Raw genomic sequence first — 20296 nt, 5'->3', positions numbered from 1 at the left:
ACTAGTGTTATGGCTAAATGATGCAAGGGGCAACAACGTGAACGTATAGCAAATGTCTTGACTAGATGGCACATAGAGATCATTCCACTCGAGACTAGATACAGAATTTGAAGTTTACAGTTTCTAGTAAAGAAGACCATCATACTGACATTCGCTTCCCTACAAGGAATAGAATAGATGAGCTATCGAACTACCTTATTAGCTATTAAAATTCCATAGGTAGTTCCTTGCGGAATCTGTTTCGCCAATTTGAGTAGCCACTTTCACAAGCTGTTCACTCGTCAGCTGGTCGCTATACGCGAGCCTACGCCGAAAGTACCAGCGAAAACTCGTTTGTGGTTGAGCTCCGACTATCAACAATCTACCCAAGCTAATCACATGTTCACGATACACAAGGACTTCTAATCAGAAGAGGACGCCTGGAGTGAAAACAGAACATATTTTTGGAATACACGTTTTCATGTATACAACACTATTAATCCCGTATACAGATTAAAATCAAATACGCGCTCATAATCAAAAGTAGTCGTAGCTCATCCCTGCGCTCCATATTTATAATGTACAGTGAGTGTTCATAAGCGTGCGTGTTGCTTATATTGGTTTGTAGACGGGACCGAAACGGTTGATGCGTATAAGAGTGAGAGACATACAAAGCTTCTTAAACAAAACAAAGTAAGTTTTTAAGCCTTTTAAATCAAAGTTAATACAAAGATGTCAAAATAGTGTATGATTCATAAATTTGAATGATAGTCGTCTACAACGAAGATTTTTGCGGTAGCTATTTCGCTAGTCAATTAAACGAAGAACCTACAAGAATACTTAGACAAAAATAGAAACGACAATAAATGGGGATTATGATCGATGTTAAACACAAAAAAAAAGGATTGTTGTAAAGTGTAAATCAATCCAGTTTGTTTTTTCTTCCTGGCATTATTATGTTGTTAGTGCCTTCAATGTCCGAGAACAACTTAGTTCCACTTTTATACAATTGTCCAATATGGGTAAATTTGGCTTGAGAAACAACATTGAAGCTCTTTCTTAGTGGATTAACCAGCCATCGTTGAATGTAAAATACAGCAATATAGTTTGAAAAGCTATTGATCTTTGCGCCTTGAAGCGCACGTTGATCGCATTTGCGTTTCTCATTCTTTACTGAACATAAATATGACCAAGTGAACCAATCAATTAAATTGTGTCATCGATCGATCTGTGTGTGTTAAACGTTTTTGTCCGCTTATTATAAAAGCCAGCTGAACGTTAGTTAGTGAAAATGTTGAAAATTTAGGTATATCTACGGTGGTCACACGAAGCAAGGAATACTCGTAGACGTACTGAACGGTCTATCTACCAGACTAACTATATTTGGCCAGCTTAAAAGCAGAACGGACTTCTTTGCATAACAATGACCTATATGCGCGGAACTGTTCATGTTCGATACACATGTTATAATCAATTGCTTTCATTTATCTCCGAGAGCCCCTTATTTGCCCAGCAGCATTATGAATACGAGGACTTTGCTTAAAGATGCCCGCCAGTGCCTAGAATCAGCCGACTACGAGCGTAGCATCGAACTTTGCGAAGCAATCTTGAAGCAAGAGACCGATCACTATACCGCACTGCTCCTCCTTGGTGCCGCAGCGACCGCATCAGCTAATTCGGGTGTGTCATATCTCCTAATCAATCTGTTTCGTAACCGATTTATTTAACAGTGACATTTTCTTGATAAAACTATATTGTAATTTACATTACCTTGTAATAGAACATAGATCAAACGAATGGTTATTTATATAATTATTGTAGAAAGAGGCAGCGCTGATTTAAACTGATTGAAGAGTATAAACTTTAAAGTTACAGGTACAGAAAGCAATTGTCTAAGACGCATTCCTAGGTACGCTGAGCCTACCGGACATAATCGTCTATCTGATATCGATCTACGCACTGTTGTCTTAACAGCGCACAAAGCTGCTGCTGTTTAAGTAGTAAATTTTTGGCTGAAATCATAATTGGTATTCCGTAGTTGAAGCATTTTCTCTATCAAATTTTTACCCAAGCATGTTGCAAGAGCTGGTAACCTTACAATAAGGTTACTGTCATCGATTGGAATTCATGGCATTACTGTCAGTAGGTATTTGTAGATAAGGACATAGGCATATGATTCAGATACACAAGGACAAAACTGATCGAAACTAGGTAGTTGTTAAGTTTTGGCCTTAGAGGTTGATGAAATGTCGAATTCTAGATGTTGCAAACATAGCACAAGTTGTGTATCATGGTATTGCCTTAATTTATTGAACTATTAACCCAAAAGCGGTGTCATATTTTGAAATGTCATTTTTCCTGCATCACCTCTGTCCATCTATAAATCATTTACATTTGATGCCCATTTGACAGTTCGTTTGTAATGCTCGTAGTGTTCATTACTAGAGATCATTCAATAATCGCTCGCATTTAAATATTCAACCATTTTTTATACATTTGTAAAAGCAGGGTAAACCTCGTCTATATATATACACGGCCATCTGGTCAAGAGTGCTGCATTGAAATAAATCTTTCATACTACAGGTTTTACACGCTTAAGGTTTTACTTAAACACAAAATTTGTAAGGTATACTTTTTTCGACTTACTCTCTCCATGGCGTTTTTCACTTCGCTCAATCCACGATATTAAATCCTTTAAAAAAAAAGTCAGTGATTTTCGCGGCCTACATGCCCCATCAAATAGTTAGTTTTTTTCGAATGTAAACGCTTTTCGTGAATAGCCTGGATTTACGACAATCCGCGCTCGTTAAGCAAGCCTAAAAAACATTCGTCAAAAATATGGCTAAATGTATGCAAAAAATCGTCACGATAAAAGCCAACGGAGTCCGTCTTCTCTATATTGCATCCAAGTAAAATCTTAAACGTATATAGTGAGTAATAAATAAGATTTATGTAGGCAGAATTGTTTTTTATTGACGTCATTTTGAACTTGCTTCCGAGTCGCTGATCGGACACTGATAGTATATATATCGACTAGCCACTGAAGTTTTTATACCAGCTATATATACTAGCTGCAATTTATTGTTTGAGCTTAGCGACCTTAACAATATATCTCTACAATTTCTTTTGCATTCTAAAACTTTGACCATGGTAATTATTGTTATTATATATATATATATATAGATATGTCTTATATGTTATATTATGTTATAATATATATATATAATGTTTATGATAGTACAGCAATAATAAGAAAAAAATTAATTGCATCAAAATTATCTTACAAAACCTCTTATTATATTCACATCTTATGCCATCAATTTCAAGCATCTACAGTCTTGCAGACAGCTCCTACACCGCCTGGAGTCTCAACTTCATTATATTTACACTCATAATTATATCGATTTAATGATATATGGGAACATTCGTAAAATATTTATTTATTAACATGAAATACTTACGTTAGGTTATCCTAGACGAATGTAAATCGTAGTTTAAAACTAGACGAGACCATCGTGCGCCTACATTGTCCTATATCAACGATTTGCTGATAAATATCGAACATATTTTTTTGTTATTGGCTACAGTCGTTCCTATTCTCTTGCCGCGTTACCTTCGTACATTTATTCTATGATCCTGTTCTAGCTATTGGCTACGTCTAATCTGAGCTGCAGCTGGTTAAGGATTACTTCGTTACGGTGATCCGTGGCCTTTCTACTGGTATATGCTTAACACCTTTCTATCTCAATTAGGTCGTTCCTTGGTGTCGTTCCACGCAATTAATACTATGACGCATGCGGTCTGTTGTGAAAGAAAACACGTATAGAAATACCTATAAATAGATAAAAATAAACAAAGAAGAAAATACATATACTTCCAAATTTCCGTAAAGGATATTTCAAACCTAATAACTTCTGCACGACTAGCATTGTCGAATCAAGTCTCAATTTTTTTGTCTGCGTCATTCTTTGTGCAGATCATGCTGCGAAAGCACTCAAAGCACTGGTGCGTGCCACAGAGATTAAAAAGGACCAGAAGGCGCCTTGGCAAGGTCTGCTCAGACTTTTAAGAAAACACCCGGAACTGGACAGGCCCTTTTACCGAAAGGTCCTTCAAAGGGTTATTGACACCACCATGGATGAGAAGATCTGCAGACTTCTCTACGTTGAAATGGCCGAACTCGACGCTGATTGGAAACTTCTTGGTACGAAGCTGCAAACAAATAAGTAGAATTTACACAAATAATGGAAAGAAATATAAATACATGTACAAAAAATATAGGACGAAAAAGGAAGATATAACACGTGTAGGTAGGCTTTGAAGATGATACTTAACTTTCTGGTTACCGAACGTGTCATAAGTGTCTGTTCTTGGTAGTTTACGTATGTATCAAATTAATAAGAAAACGATACGTTACTATTCTCGACAGTTTAACGAAGCCGATCGTACTTTCATGCTGCTTCTGTTGCTCTCTTAATTGTATACTCAGATACATAGTGGTAAACGCATTGTACCCAGAAAGGTAATAGTACAAATGCCTTTTTTGTAGATAAAAGCTTTACTGCGGGCGTTGAAGCCGAGGATATGTCAGTTGTCAATCGGATCGCTCAAGTGGCTTTGGATCTTTTTGACAGACGACAATGTGTTCCGGACAATATTGAACTGCTTCGGAAACTAACGAAGATAAAAACTCTCAATCCAGACGTGCAGGTAACAATTATCTCCACGATATTATTATAAAATTAGCATTTACAAGCGAGCGATAGGGTACTGCATAAAAGAAGTTTTTCTATAACCGTTTCGCGCAGTTTAAACCTGGTACATGTTAGATGTAAAATAATCAGATTAACATATAAATTTTGATATCATTTTTTAGATTATGCGTATTATATAGCCGGTTCAATCTATAAAAAGGAGCTGGTTGAAGCATAAAAAGTCTACTTTTGGTGATCAATACAATTGTCTTTGATCTGGCAGTGCAATTTAGCGTTTGTGTATTATATATTCGTTTCAACATGTTGAACTTAATAGCACTGCATCACCCGAACACCTGTTATAACTCAGATCCTCCGTTTTATCGTTAGCACTTACGCCGTATATAAGGCTAATTACAGACGAAGAATATTTAGCAAACAGAGCATCGAAGACCCGAAAATGTTTCAAAGCAAAAATTTTGGAATAATTTAGAGAATTAACAGGTAATTTGAGGTAACTAATTATCTAATTATACCTAATTTTAAAATTACCTAATTTACCTAATCATAAAAAATCGAGTATTGATGCAAGTCCAATAATCTTAACGGATTACACGGTATCATTAAGATAAGATGTATTCGTTTTACCTATTAATATATTAAATTGAAGCGCTTAAAATGATCACTGTCATATATATCTAATGCAAACTTGCGTGTCTACTAGTGAAATAGTTACCTTTAGTGCTTTAAATTTTCAGATCATACTTATGTATGGAACTGGAAGAAAAGTCAGGTAACGAATTAACCAGAGTTATTAATAAATTAATCAGAAATAGATGCCTGATCTCATATTCCGGCCCGTGTCACAAACGATGAATAATAAAGTAAAGAGTATATACTATATGCACTTGGTCACAGATAAGAAAAGCACACTGAACTAAAATGAAATTTTATGATCTTTTGTTTGGGATATATTTGTGGATGATTATAGGTACCGTTGATTTTGAGGTACATGTTTCTACTCCCGGCTACGGAAATTGAGCCGGAATTTTCAACGATTTCGTCAGGACTGTCGACTGACATTGTTGATAAGCTGGCAGTAGAAATTTTTGTGGAACGAGAATTGGCTGTTATTCAGCCTCAAAGAATTCATAAAGCATTGCAGGCACATCCCAAGAAGGAACTTCCCAAGTACATCATTAGCAAGGTGTGTTTGCGTATGACTAAGTTGACTCTTTAGTAAGTTTGTAGTGGCACGGCGTTCACTTGAGCAGAAAGTTTTTTTCAAGCCAGACGTATTTGGCAAATTTGTCTACAAACATAACTATTGTGGCAGATGTTTGAGCTAACGCGTAGCATGCTTGGTGAAGAGTGTTGAATTTTTTTCGTAAGATTATTAGCCTATTGCGGTTTTACTTCATTTTCACCAGGCAAAACTGTGTTTAATTGCTAACGATATCTCTGGTCTCGAAGAAGCTTGCCATGTCCTTCTCGATTTAGACGCGTCAAACTATGACGCCTGGAAATTACGGCTTGAGGGTCTTATGCGAACACGCCAGTTTCGCGATGTCGAAACAACAGCAAAAGAGGCTATTCGAGTTTGCAACAAGGAGCATGTCGGCTGTACGTATCACTCATGTGTACGATGTTATCTGCAGGAATATATTGCGTAACATTTACTTAGGTCCAGTTGAGGCTCAAATTCGTTTCGGGTTTTTTTTTCAATTTCTGTAGATCTCCTAATTTATATAGCACGTGCGCTACACGGACAGTGTCGGTATCGCGAGACGTTGACAGTTCTTGACCGAGCAGAGAAGGTTGGAGGAAAAGCTCGCGCAGCTCTGCGAATTCAATGCCTTCTTGAAACCGGGAAGGTTCGAGAGGCCTTAGATTTATCGGTAGCTTCCGGTGAACAGGGATGGGCACTTCAAGCCCGAATGGAGCTTGGAGAAGAGCTGAATTTAGACAATTCCGAACTTAATGCATATGGAATGACAACTGCTATTCGATATCTAATGGTGAGTAAATATTGATTATAGGAATAAGACCGTTAAATTGTTTATCAGTCACAAAGGAACTCAAATTTTACGTTCAAAGCAAAGGCGCAGGAGATTTTTTTGGAAAAAAACATTAAGAAATTAGTCCGCATAGGATTGTCTCTAAGCAGAGAAATTTACAGTCGATTTGAAAGTCTAACTTTATTATGTGCGGTGTTCTTTGCGATATGACTTTGTTGGGCAATAAGACTGTTTTCAAGAGCTGACAGTTTCCTCAGGCAGAAGTAATTTTTTATACGCTTGGGTTGCTTTGGAAGGCTGCGAGACTGAGTTTGCCTCGGTAATTCGATGAAGTAATTTATAATAATGTAATAAACTACATAAAGGGATGCAAGAGTTTTTCGTTGCTATTTACGTCGCCTAAATGTATCTTTCTTACTGCATTCCTAACAACAGTTATCCCACATTTGTCTCCTTGATTACGTAGCCTATGGCAGTTCAAAATGGAATGTGAGTGTAACTTCATTTATTTCTTACTTATATGGTTATTCTGGATCCCGATAGTATAAAATGAGGCACAACGATGCCTTGAAAGTTGCCACGGCCGCCATCAGTCGAGATGGCCAGAATACGGAGCTAATGACTCTGCTTGGCGAAGCCTACTTGGCGTTGGGGCATCCAGTTCAGGCTGTAAAATGCTTACAACAAAGCTTTCTTGCGAACCAGTATGATGATCGGACGGGAAAGTTGTTTAGTAGAACACTTCGATTACTTGGAATTCACGACCAGAATCTTTGTCTTCTTGAGTCAGGTGAGTTGCTCCCCTATGTTTATCGGGTTAGCGTTATTTTGCTACGAGGCTTTTGCTGGAAATAAACAATCAATAGTCAATTTAAACTGTATTGAAATAATAATTAAAACAATAATATATTAATAATACAGATGACAGAGGACTGATGTGCTTGAATATCGGTTCACTTCTGTAACATGTGCTCGTCACTTTACTTAAGTTTTTTTCATGACTTGGTTCCTATTCTAGCCAGCCGAAACTTGTTACACAGTTGTCTGTCTAATGCTGCTGTAGACAACGCCTTTTTTTAGCATACACGACTAATCTATGACTATGACGTATTCCTTATATCGGCCAGTAAAGCACGATTTTTCTTATTGCGTTCATATGGCATAACTGCGTTCAACGTTATGACATTTACAGTTACGAAGGATGGCACGATACACGATGGCAACTGTTGGGCATTTGCAGAGTTGGGTTTGTATCATTTGGAGCACGGAGAACCGGTCAATGCCGTAGGTCCCCTTCAGAAGGCTATTAACTTGAAACCGTGTTCATTAGTGTTCGAACTACTCGCAGAAGCATACGCGGCACGAAAAAGTTTTGCAGCAGCGGTCCTCTGTTTTTCCAAGAGCATCGAATTAGGAAGTGACCACGAGGCATTCGTTAAGTACAGGTTTGTGATGTTGCCATGTCACAAGGAATACAAGTGCTATTGCTATATAGTAAGTATAGGTTCGACAGGGTATTTATAATTAACTATATGTTGTTACTGCTACCATCTTGTTTTAGGTTGGCCTGTATCGCTCGAGATCAAAATCAGCTCGAAGAAGCTATAGAATTATTCGAGGAGGCTTTACAAGCGGATCAAACATCAGCTTTTTGCGCTCATGATATGGCGCAAACATGCCTTGTTCTTGCCCGCAACAAGCTTCGGGAGGCTCTGCGTGGACCAGCCAGACGCTTCCTGAGTCGCGGACTTGTCGTCGCTGCTCAGCCGATCTGTGGTGGCCATAGCAGGGTTGTATGCCTCTGGAACATACTTGGAGACATAATGATGCAAGCAATGGAGAGTAACCTAGAGGTAGATAATTCATCATAAAAAGAAACTTGAAGCGACACTTAGCGCGCCTCAAGGTTGCAGGCTGTTAGTATAAGCGGATATTGCCAAGGAAAGAGTATATTCTCTCTCTCTCTCTCTATATATATATATAATTAAAAATTCATAACGGGACATTTCGTTTTCTTTACGAAGCATAAGTGACTATTCTTGTCTTAAATGAGGTTTGACTACCTAGTTTCAAATAACTGTGCCGTGAAAGCAGATTCACCATTAGGGAGAACATAAGGCTTCGTCCGTAGGCCCACTTTCGTGTCTGTTACATATGGTAAAATATTGCTGATATTCATGCGCTTATATTTGTTTTTCCTGTACAGCTACAACCTCCTACGGACACCAAACTGCGCATGCTACTAGGCCTTTCAGAAGACGATGCTGTTCTAAGGCCTGACAAACTGTGTGCTCTAGCAGAAAAGTGCTTTATGCGATGTTTGTCATTGAATTCCAATTTACCTAATGTGTGGCATAACATGGCTGTCATGTCCGCCGCCAAAGGAGAATTCGACCAAAGGTATTGCTAATGCTTTTTCATAGAGCCTTTTTTTTATTTGACGTAAGAAGTTCATTATCAGAAATTATTATTCGTTGAACCCGATCGATTTAATGACCCGTTTATGATCGTCCTCTGTGTGGAATTTTTACCGTTCTAGTTTGTCCTGTATGAAACGGGCCATCTCTCTTGATCCCAAGTCGGCCCACCTATGGAGCTCATTTGGTGTTTTGGCTGTGCGAGCGAAACTTTCACCCAAATTCGCACAATCGGCTTTTATCCGCGCACTTGCCATAGATCCCGATCTCGCACCTGCCTGGACAAATCTCGGTTTCATTTACATGAAGAGCGGTTTACTTCATGAAGCTAACCAGTGCTTTACACGAGCTCAAGCTGTTGACCCGTTAAATCTCGAATGCTGGCTTGGTCAAGCCACATTGGCAGCTACTGTAAAACATTTTGACGCCTGTGATCTCTATCGACATTCAAATCAGCTTCGCCCTACAGGTGAAGCTCTAGTCTGTCATATGGCAATCCTAAGCAGCCAAAACAACGTTAAGGAAACAATGCCGAAGGATGTGCCTGAGGAAATGGTGAACGCCTGTGAAAGATGTATGGATTCATTTGAAGGACATAATGCCTGTGCCACTGCTGGTAAGCTTCTGATATAATTAAAATCTAATTATTGCTAGTGAGAATACAGACGCATAAAAATAGACATTTTGTACATTGAATTTTTATTAGGAACTGTGGTGACGGAGCCCGTAGAGACGGGTGCAGCTGACTCAATAATAACGTAACTTATCATGTTTAAATTTATTACCATGACTACTATGAAGTCATTATTACTAAAATAACAAGCGACGTACATCGAGATGTTATTATTTCCAGTGAATAAATAAATGTCCCCTAAACAAAGCTTCTAATCCACTCTATTCTGTAAAACTGACTACGTATATATAAAATAATGAATCAATCATTGTTAATAATCATTCGCCCTCCTCACTAAGTTAAAAAAAAAACAGGCTTTGAATAAGTAAACGATACTGCAGTTATTATCTAAATCACTATGCAATAAGGAGAACTAGGTAGAACAATATGTGCCTACTATAGTTATTTTTCCCGTTCAATCTTCAAGTAACGTATTTATTAAGTTGTCTGAAAATCTATGGCGGCTTTTGTTTACTGCTTTCCTTTTTAATTTAATCTTTTTTTTTTCGTAATCACATGTTATAAACTTTTGGAACTCCTTTTTCTTGCGGTTCTCCTTTCGCCATTCTCCTTGGGATTCGATCTTGAGTCTATATGTCAAATATGGGCATGTCGGGTGAAAGAGAAATGTATTTTCCAAATCTCGCTAATATCCAAAAGTTGTTGTATCAATCTCGCACGTTGTTCCACGTACGATATATATTAGAGAGCTAAGGAATATGGACGAACCTAACAATTATATTCGTTCAGCGTAGCCTTATTTAACTACCATGTTTAAACCTAGCTTACTGTATTTGAGTAGCGTCTTCAGTTATGAAATTATTATCATATGTGACACGTATTTAGGCTTGTTTCGCTAGCTTTTTACCCTTGGTACAAAACGAAAATTAAATTTCAAAAATACTGTTTTTCTTTTAGCACCCGTCATAGTTACCTTTCGGCTTCGAACTCTGTGTTATGACCTAAAAGACAGTATTAAAAAGCTTTTTAACAGTACTTAACATCTGATCGTCAGCAAGATGAAATAGTAAATAGTTTCTGAATAACTTAATAATATGAGCTACTGCCATTTTAGGTTATGTGCTTCTAACACATGGTTTAACTATCGAGGCCGAGACAGTATTATCCCGTTGTGGATGCTCAACTTGTCGCATACTAATGGCACAAAGTGCGGCAATTCGAGAAGATTGGCAGGAATGCTCCCGTCAGCTTGATGGTTTGGAAGGCGAAGAAGTCGAAAAACTGAAGGCTTACAAAGCATGGAAAGTAAACGGACAACTTGACAAGGCTGTCGCACTTGTTCCTGAACTGGGAGAGATCTACGATAACACAAAGACAAGCGTGGAGGTTAGTGCCTAGGATTCTATTTAGCTGAAATCGAATTTGTTGCCTCGGCGTTTGTTCCCCTTATCATTTTTTCCCACATATAAATAATTTCTACTTCTGTTATCATCGTACACATTATGCTCATTTCGTGATGCGACTTGCCGCTGGCTTTTTCGGTCAGTAGTCCAGCAAGTCATTCAAGAGTGATTACAAAGGAGCAGCAATTTACAGTTGCCAATGAGAAGAAGTTTTACTGATTTTATCATTTATTTATTATCCATTTCTTTCTCACTTGCACTCATTGTCCTATTCAGTTAACACGTAAGTCTCTTGAACGAGCTGTGCGTCAAAATCCTCGATGTGAAAAATCCTGGCGCCGACTAGCAGAGTGTCTTATCGAAGAGGGCCGGTGGAAGACTGCAGTACGTGTCACTGAATTTATGGCTCCACCCCATCAGCCTGAAGGGCTTCTGTTGTGGACGGTAGCACATGCAATGGCTGATCGTAAACGAAGTGCGTACAGCGCGGCTGCGAGTCTCGTGCGTAATTTTCCTGATAAACCCCAGCACTGGACGCTGCTTCGATGGACTAGTTTGGCGATCGAGAAGCGCAACTTACCTATACCCGACCATTATGAAGACGTGAACCAAGCAGATTGGAAGGAGTTTGCGATCAAAGTGAGGACGCTGGATGACACACTCAAAAGCGGTGAGTAAAACAGAACAATGCAATCAAACATTCTTAAGACTTTAAGCGATTAGGTTTCCTAACTTCATTTTGCGGCTGTTTCGTGAGTGAAAATCTGTAAGTTCTTTTAGGAAAACTTTTGATATGATTATTCTAGTGGTTGATCTTAATGCCTTAAAAATAAACTGATGAATTCGTATAGATGTATGCGGTTTGCAATTTAGCACTGCATCTGCGGTACAAAAAATCAAGTAGGCACATGATTACTTATTTTAGGCAAAGTTCCTCCACCTCGAGTATTGACCATCGTTGAGGAGACCACTGGCGAACATCAATGTCGAAAGCTGATCGAACTCCTGTCTCAGAAGAAGATTACAAAGACATTTTTCACACTAGCTACAGGTCTACTTAAAGCCGATCCGCAGTCTGAGGCCGGACTATTTTTGACAGGTAAACGTTGCTGTCTGGATTCGAAACTGGAAAACTTTGCACTGTCTGATAAAACGCCTGATGGCGATACTGGACTCGAAACATAGAGGCACACCATTCGAAGAGAATGTAACAAGATAATTGTTGAAACTTTTCGAAATAACCGTGGGAGCGGTCGGTTGTTAAAGGCATGTGACAAGGATACGCGTTCCTACAAAATCGAAAACGTTTTTTGCCAAATTATACATTTATTATTATAGCTATAGACTGGCTACGAACAAAAGGGTGCCATAATTGTGCACATTTCTTGCTTCTATTTCAGGGCTATGGTCAGCGGTCAACGGCTCGAAGGACTTGTATAGTCGGTGTTTCAATGCTTTGCCCTGTCAAGGTTCCCTCAAGAAGCTCTTAGAGCAGCAACATAGCTATGTGCAAAAATCCGAAGCAGCCTTAAGAGGAGCGCACTTAGAATAAATACTTGATTGTTATTTTAATACCGGTTCAAAAATTCCTATATATATTTTATTGTATCAGTAAATAGGGCTGGTGGATTAGCTGTGTGTGTTTCCACTAGTGGTGACACACTAGCGAGTGAAGACCTTTTTTGAGTCCTTTGAAGACCTTTGAGCCCCTCATAAGTATTTGGAACGCCGAGTTTCTGTATGGCATACACGAACGTGTGTTACACACAAACATCATCTTTGTTGTTTCAATTAAATAAAGGTGAAAGGGCCCCAAGTTTGCAATTACACATCAATTGATCTGGTTATTTGCGTCTATAGACATTAGAGCTGCTTTTTACCAAGACAATAGGAAAGCTTGCCGATGGAAGGTAATTTTATTTTGTTCTAAAATAGAATAAAATCATAATAACAATAATAGTAAATAGAAAAATAACTACGACATTTAAAATAAAGGTAGAGTTTATTAGTCTTAAAATATTTTAATTAGATTAAAAAAGAAAATTAGACTAATTGGTCTTAAAATACGTAAGGTAGTCTGGCAAAAAAGAAGTTTTATTTAGCCGTGGCCTTATGTTTCTACCGAATTAACAAGCTCTGAAAAGATTCATTTACCTGCACTAACTGAGGCATTATTTCAGAGTAATTTTTATTGTAAAGTTTGTATATCTATCAGAGACATTGCTAGTTCGAAAAACATACAGCACTTCTAAAAAAAAAGTTGTTTCCAACAGTGTAGTTTGTAAAGAGTAATCGTTGCGACAGCCAGCCTTAATATTGAAGAACGTACCTATAAGCCATTGGGTATCATGCTTTAAGCCTAAATGTATCGAAACTTTAAATATGGCCGATAACGATTGACTCGTTCTGTGAATAAGCTTTTGAAAGACAATTTTTAAGAAATTCCGCATTTGTTCCTCTTCTCGTTGAACTGGTTTCTCTACTGGTAAAGCTGGATGAGTTTCGCACCGTCATAAATAATTCTAATAAGTATAAGCAGTTGCTTATTTTTGGGTATTTGAAGTAAGAGAATGCGCCGGGTTACCACATGGTTTATAAATTCGACCCGATTGTACGAAGGATGGATTGATTTAGCATTCTTGTAACTACCGCATCGAATCATTGTCGCACTGAAGTCCGTACGGGAGAACGCTGTCGAAGGATGGTGGATTTCGACGACCTGAAAAATGATGAAAACCTAATACCGTATTAGCTACGGTTGGCGCAAACTTCGTAGGCTAAACTGCGTATCTGCTGTACCGTATCATCGTAGAAGGTAAAACGAATGTTTCTGTTTCAGTTCGAATATGTAAGAAGTCGATGATTTAGATAATTTTGTATACATACAGCGGAAAAGATGTTCTGGAACTATCGCCGTTAGTCTTGTTTTAGAAATGCACCTTCTTTAATTCACTTCGCTTCGCTTCAGGAGCTCATTTCCCACGTCAAAGGTTGACTCTCCTAGTGTGCACGTAAATGCTTTTAAATTATTAGAGAACACAAGAAGAAAAAACTATTTGCAAGTGAAGTTCTCGATATTTCCTATGCTTCCAGTGAGTAGTTGCGCCTCCTCAACTCGAATAATATATATACATATATATAATTTGCTTGAGGATACTCTTGATCATCATGATCGTCAACAATAACTGCAAATCCTTACCGCAACCAGCAACTGTAAAAAGAGCAGTTTCAGCGACGTCGTGTGCGAAACATTCTATGATATTTCACAGTTGAATGGTCTGCAGTGGTCCTTCCTTGCCGGAAACAATGTGTTAATCCGTTTCTAATACGTCGCGTAAATGCCTAAGACGAGCGTCATAGACTTTCGCGTCGCAACGACGTGTGCCGGTGAACAACGACTAAGCACCTGTGGCGCAGAAGATCAGCCCGGCTCAACCAAGCTAGCTCTAACGTAAGCGTATCGCGCAATCAGCTTTCTGCCACCCCCTAGACGTAAAATCGGCCGATATAGCACGCAAAGTCATTTGACAACAGACAGTTAACATACTTGGAAACGCATTTGGCTAAGCGTAGACTTGGTTTTCCTATCGTTGATACGTGCGCCCGTTCCATACGCGAAATCTTCGCTGGATCCGATCAACAGCTGCGCTTTTCTCGTCATCTGCTTTAGTAGATCCTCATCGAATCGGATGCAATTCAATTCTCATAGCGCTATATATGCATGTGATATATAGACTATCACTACTGCCATTGTGGCTGTATATCAGACTAATAGTACATATGTACCATTATTATACGTTTATAGTATCATTTATCGGGCCCAGTCGATTCCTATGGGGATTTTTTGTCATAGTGGAAATCGGTAGATTATGTTTCTTTTCAAGTACGATGATGACTATGTTAATTTTCATAGTTGTACTTATCTCTTGACAAAGTCACAGGACGAAAAGGTTCCGTGTTATGTTATGCTGGCCACATGTCTAACAATGGAAATATGGGTTGCGTATTTGTGTGTAGATGTGTTGGGTTCATAAGATTTCTTAATACTCAAAACACGCCGTTCCAGTAAACAATGGTGGCATTTGATACTTGAACAAAAATTTAGACAACGGACAGAGAAGCTGGAACCAAATGTTAACCCTGTAAATGGGTGAATGTCTCAGAAAATCTAGAATAGCTTAAGAGGGTGCTTTTTGCACCTGTTCGTCATGTTACTCAGAGCACAAAAACAACTGATTGATGGGTCACAACAAATTCAGTCGATTTAACTACACACAATTGCCGAAAGGCATACTCCTTTGAATTTTGGATTTGAAATCTGTCAGCGTGTGAGATAAAACAAACGTCGCGAAAAAATGCAGTTTTTTTTTTATTAGTTTATATCTTCTAAAAACTCTTTTCTTACCAGTCTTGCTTCTTTACAGGAGCTAGCCTTAGCAACGTTTAAAAACAAATAAATCAACTACTAGTAATCATGGAGCCAAGCTCATTTTGATAAAATCATATCCAATGCAATGTTTAAATATCAATGACATCAACCCTTTAGTGCTGAATTTCCATTTTTGAAACGACATCGTTTAAGAACGATCCTCACGAAATCCTCACGAAAAATGATCTAAGACCATTTCTCTGCGTAACGTATACGAATGAAACAATTCATGTTAACACGACAACCTAGAACGTGCTGGGGTTACCATTGAGATAAATGTTTATTCTTCTACTATCTTTCCTAACTGCATGGCGTTTCCCATATCTAAAAAACCTTGAGCCATCCCTGTCCATTATGGTATCCTATGCTATACGCAAACGCAGTCATGTGACGGAAGGCGAAAATGCTCGTTAGAGATTAGAACAGAATATGACCGATTACGCTTCACACTAAAGCTATACGCGTTTAATCTATAGTAAGAGAACACCGAATCTATTCAAGATGAAGAAAATGGTTCTCCTTAAGTTTGAAGGAATGACACAAAATCATGACGATATCTAAGCTTGGCCTAATCTTACAATAATACGTTTAAAGCGTCTGCAGTTGCTCTATGTGGCACTTTAAATATGTTTTATATGACAATATATTTGTACCTGGTATTGCAGATCCCAAAGATAAAGTTCCCCCGAAGTAACTTCTATAGCGCAGAAGACTTACTTACATGTTTATGGCGAACGAACAGCGCTCACCACTGTTCCCACATGCGTGACTTTGTTTCACCTTTAACCAAATTTTCTGTGCCACTTTTAAAATGAAAGGCTTGCCGTGGGTGTCGGACCCACCTGGAAAAGTTTACATAAGCTAAAAAACTTACTTAGTTTACTTATTTTATTACACATATATAGTGAAATATATGGGTATGATGGGAGTTAAATGGGAGATAGCTGGCTGTTTTGCCGTCTCTGCTCGGGCGTTCAAGCTATTGCTTTATGATGAAATAAGCTACTGAACCATTTGTTGCTACTTTAACAAATACTTTCTTAGGATATGTTTAGATAGAATGTCATATGATTTCTGCCATTACGAAACATAATGGTCCGTAGAGCTCGACAAACTTCATGAGCAAGTATTGTTAGCAAAGATTTGGTCAGGAGAACCGTTTAGATTGAATGTGGGACTGCGGCAAGGAATATCAGATATTGAACGGCTGCTGTAAAATACTGTTTTATGTGCGCCGCGTTTGATGGCCTGGTTGAATGGCCTTGATACACTTTTTGCGCTTTTATGAATAGCTAGTATTATATTTAACAGTAGATCGGATCAGGTCAAAGCAACATCATCAATATAGAACAGGTAAATAAATATGAATATCTAATAGAAAGCTTCCCAATTAAATAATCATAGTAGTAATATCTCTATTATACAAATGTATAGCGATAGAAGTTAGCAGCCAACTACGTAAACAAACACACCCGTTTACGTGGGGCTGGCATATGCCCTGAAGGAATCGAGCCAGGAGCCCCACAGTAGCAAGTGATTCCATTATTGAGGATGAATAGCTCTAAGGAACTATTTTATCATTTCATATCTAAATACCGCTGAAATCACTTGAGATATCTAGCTCTAAGGAGGCAAGTAATTCCCTAAAATTTAGTAAGAACAGCCCTAATGTGAAGATATCGTTTGGTTTTTATGACAAAAGCACGTGTCATAGCTGGAGAAAGAAGATCTTCTCTCGACAATACCAGAAAGTTCGTTTTGACTGTTCGTGCACAGCAACAATATAGCTATAATACAGAAAAGTCTTACCTCTTACCAAGCTAAATACAACACTCTCATGACCAGCTAGAAGATACAGCAAAGATAATCCATGCTTTTCATCACAAATTACCTCTTTTTAAGCGACGGACACTCACATAATCAAATCGACGCCGACCCTATACAAATAACGTCGATTCGGTTATAAATAATAATAATTCCATCTCGAGAATCGAGTCCTAACCGGAGTATGACGATACACGCTTCACACAGATGAATCGCGTCTGAAAACGCTTCATGGACACTCGACGGAGCGGCTATTGCAAAAATTCGTTCGTTCGTTCGTTCGTTCGGCGAAAGACGGCACGGCAGCACAAATCGAATCTGTTTCGAAGGTAAATGACGACGTTTTTAATGCCGGAATGGTGGTGCCGTCTTCGTTCCGACCGAAACAGCAGTTCTATTTTGGCTGATGCATCGGATTGCCGCCTCGCTCCGGAGGTAGCTGACAAAGAGATCAGGCAGAGGATCTCTTATCAGGATATCCGATTCGACGATGACATCGCAACGGAATTGATTTCTGACGGAGACGTTTGGTGTATTTGTCGCCATTTTTCGATAAAGCGATCGCAGCAAAGCGGCTGCAAACTTGAAAATACCCTAATCAATTAGAGAAAGAAGGAATGCGAACATTGCGGTCGGACAAGACTGGCCATTTTAGCTGCGTTAGCAATCAATTCACCTGTCTGACAGACCGACGCAAAAGAGGCCTACCCAATTCGCGCACAAATCAATCCCGATCGCTATCATAAATCACAAACTCTGATACTCTTACTGGGTTGACTGACCTTATAATAGAAGATAATTAACATTCCGGATGATGTTTAATGTAAAGGTAAATTAGAATTAATTTTACCTTTTCTGGTGACTTTTTTCTTACTTCATAGACGACAGTTTCAGCGATATTTGTCATGAAAAACGTATTTCAATATTAGTTTCTATCTATGACAGCTGCTAATGAATTTGAAGGATTCGTTTAATATAAATGGTATAAATATTTTATAGAACAGAGTAGTCAACTATATATATATATATATATATATATGCTAGGGGCTATAACTGGTCAGTTTACTGACTGGAGGATGACCTCTTTAACGCTATATGTATACAAATATATTAAAATGCGTTTGGAGATGGTCCTAGTGATAACGTCCTATTGCTACATTGACATGAAATCTTGAGTATTTATATAATCGTCAACAATTTTCGTCAAATGGGCAAGAGATGCGGCAAAAAATTCAACTTTAACTTAGTATAAGTCTGAGCGCTATGAAAGATTTTCTTTCTTTCTATTAGGCTAATTTTCCTAGAAAAATTACGTTACTGGCGTTCAACCGCATTGTTAACTCGATCAGTGTTTAGCAAGTGACAGCGTCTCGTGGCACCCGCACGTATGCAGACATCATGAATTAAATTGATTTCGTTTTGTGAAGCAGTTTCTCTTAGATTCTTGTTATAAGAGAGTCACTTTTTTCTATTTTCACCCTAAGCATGAAGGCGTTTCGTGGTTTGGTACGCGGATCGACAAAACAGCAGTGGACCAGGAGCATATAGCTTGCCCACTTCACTCGGATTCATCGCGAAATGCCAGTATATCTATTGTACATTGCAGTTTATCGCAGGGGGAAGAAACACTGACTATCTCCTCCCATCATCCCGTCATCCGACTACCATTGGAATTGGCGGTTGCAGACAAGCTCCCACCAACCAACGACCCACTGACAAAAACACTATTAACTCATACGACACTCAACAGCAGTGACGCAGAAAACAATGCAGCGAAATGAAGAGCCTGTCGTCCTCGCAGCTGCCGCCATCACTCCGCTGCTCTTTCGTTGCTGGATCAACAGAACCGAAAGTCGGCATGAATATGCAAATCACTTCTTCCATTCTATAGCATTATACACCGTAGAGGTTGACTGTTGTTGTGCCAGATTTACTGTGGTAGGTCGTGTGTTGCAAATACGACGATAGATTATATGATTTTATGGAAATTTCGTTCTGATTGTTCTTTCTTTTAATCTCGGTCGAATAATATAATGTAGGCGCCAGAGGATTAGAACGCAATGCTCTCGAAGACCAACACATCGCACGATGTCGTCTGTGAGCTGCGACAGGATAAGTTTTCCTCTTCGTGCTAAATTGCATCCGGGTCTTTTTTATGGTAGAGGACAATAAGTATGAAGGGGGACAAAGGCCGCGACTTGGCCGTGTCTGGCCGGAAAAAAAAACACGAATCGGAACTGTGGACGCTAAAAATTAATTCCCATTTAGATTGGCCACTTCGGATACAATATACATAGTCATTAAAATGGATGACGTATTTAGCACCGTCGATCTTTCCTACCGCAACAGGCCGGCAGTGTGATTGGGGTTCGCTTTTCTAAGAACATAGTGGCTTAAATCAAGTCGAAACGACCATTGGTGCTACTATCCAAACTTAGATTCCTTAGCACTATTATACTGCAGTTTTTCAAACCCTTACCCCCTACTATGAGCTGTTCGATATCGAGTTTCTTAGAAATTGGATGTATGAGTCAGCAATTAAAGGACGTACCTGAAAGGAATAATACCGATGATGCCCGAACTCACAATCTGCGTAGCAAGGTAATCTGACGACTGAGCGTAATGCGAACATTTGACCGTGTCTGACTCTGAATCACGCACTGATCACACGGAGATCCGGAAAATAGCAAAAGCCTTTTATTCCATCCTGCGTGAAATTCATCATTACATAATAAGAACTATGCATAATAATAATGATGTCGCATAGAGACATGTGCGAGCGATTTAGGGGAGAACTGTGCGGAGATAGGAGCGGTAGTTTCAAATAGGCGAACTATAGACAACATCAGTCCAATTCAGCTCTTCAGTTATACAGCTGAAGTCTGATGATTTGTATTA

General features: G+C 38.8%; 1 protein-coding gene and 1 long non-coding RNA gene across 8 annotated transcripts; one reads left to right on the top strand and one right to left on the bottom strand.

Moving 5' to 3' along the window:
* Positions 1-115: 115 nt before the first annotated feature.
* Positions 116-12974, top strand: LOC111251394 (superkiller complex protein 3). Of its 4 annotated transcripts, none has more exons than XM_086989357.1 (17): positions 116-462; positions 608-672; positions 1496-1659; positions 3956-4183; positions 4529-4689; positions 5665-5880; positions 6104-6296; positions 6408-6691; positions 7235-7481; positions 7884-8136; positions 8253-8544; positions 8898-9091; positions 9231-9724; positions 10857-11128; positions 11422-11815; positions 12071-12244; positions 12546-12974. In XM_086989357.1, exons 2-17 carry the CDS (start codon positions 626-628, stop codon positions 12695-12697), a joined length of 3765 nt encoding a protein of 1254 aa, XP_086845483.1. In that variant the 5' UTR covers positions 116-462; positions 608-625; the 3' UTR covers positions 12698-12974. The 4 variants fall into 4 exon arrangements, with proteins under 4 accessions (XP_086845483.1, XP_086845482.1, XP_086845484.1 ...); XM_086989356.1 differs by having other exon boundaries at positions 1475-1659; XM_086989358.1 differs by adding an exon at positions 3625-3699 and having other exon boundaries at positions 116-672; positions 1525-1659.
* A 154-nt stretch (positions 12975-13128) lies between these two features.
* LOC147755697 (uncharacterized) lies at positions 13129-18379 on the bottom strand. Of its 4 annotated transcripts, none has more exons than XR_015327843.1 (2): positions 17466-18379; positions 13129-16435 (listed from the first exon to the last, which is right to left on the bottom strand). It is a non-coding gene; the product is annotated as an uncharacterized LOC147755697 (long non-coding RNA). The 4 variants fall into 4 exon arrangements; XR_015327844.1 differs by having other exon boundaries at positions 13129-16416; XR_015327845.1 differs by having other exon boundaries at positions 17491-18379.
* Positions 18380-20296: the final 1917 nt, after the last annotated feature.

This window comes from Varroa destructor, unplaced genomic scaffold (genome assembly GCF_002443255.2).
Source record: "Varroa destructor unplaced genomic scaffold, Vdes_3.0 BEIS01000005.1, whole genome shotgun sequence".
Classification (NCBI taxonomy): domain Eukaryota; kingdom Metazoa; phylum Arthropoda; class Arachnida; order Mesostigmata; family Varroidae; genus Varroa; species Varroa destructor.
The sequence above is the reverse complement of the archived record's forward strand: the minus strand, read 5'-3'. Positions and strand labels throughout refer to the sequence as shown.

Excerpts from the sequence above, each read along its gene's own strand:
- LOC111251394 (XM_086989356.1), top strand. The coding sequence starts at position 626 with ATGCGTATAAGAGTGAGAGACATACAAAGCTTCTTAAACAAAACAAA. Across the intron at positions 673-1,474 it reads AGCTTCTTAAACAAAACAAA|AGCCCCTTATTTGCCCAGCA; the intron begins GTAAGTTTTTAA and ends TTTATCTCCGAG. Across the intron at positions 11,816-12,070 it reads GGATGACACACTCAAAAGCG|GCAAAGTTCCTCCACCTCGA; the intron begins GTGAGTAAAACA and ends TACTTATTTTAG.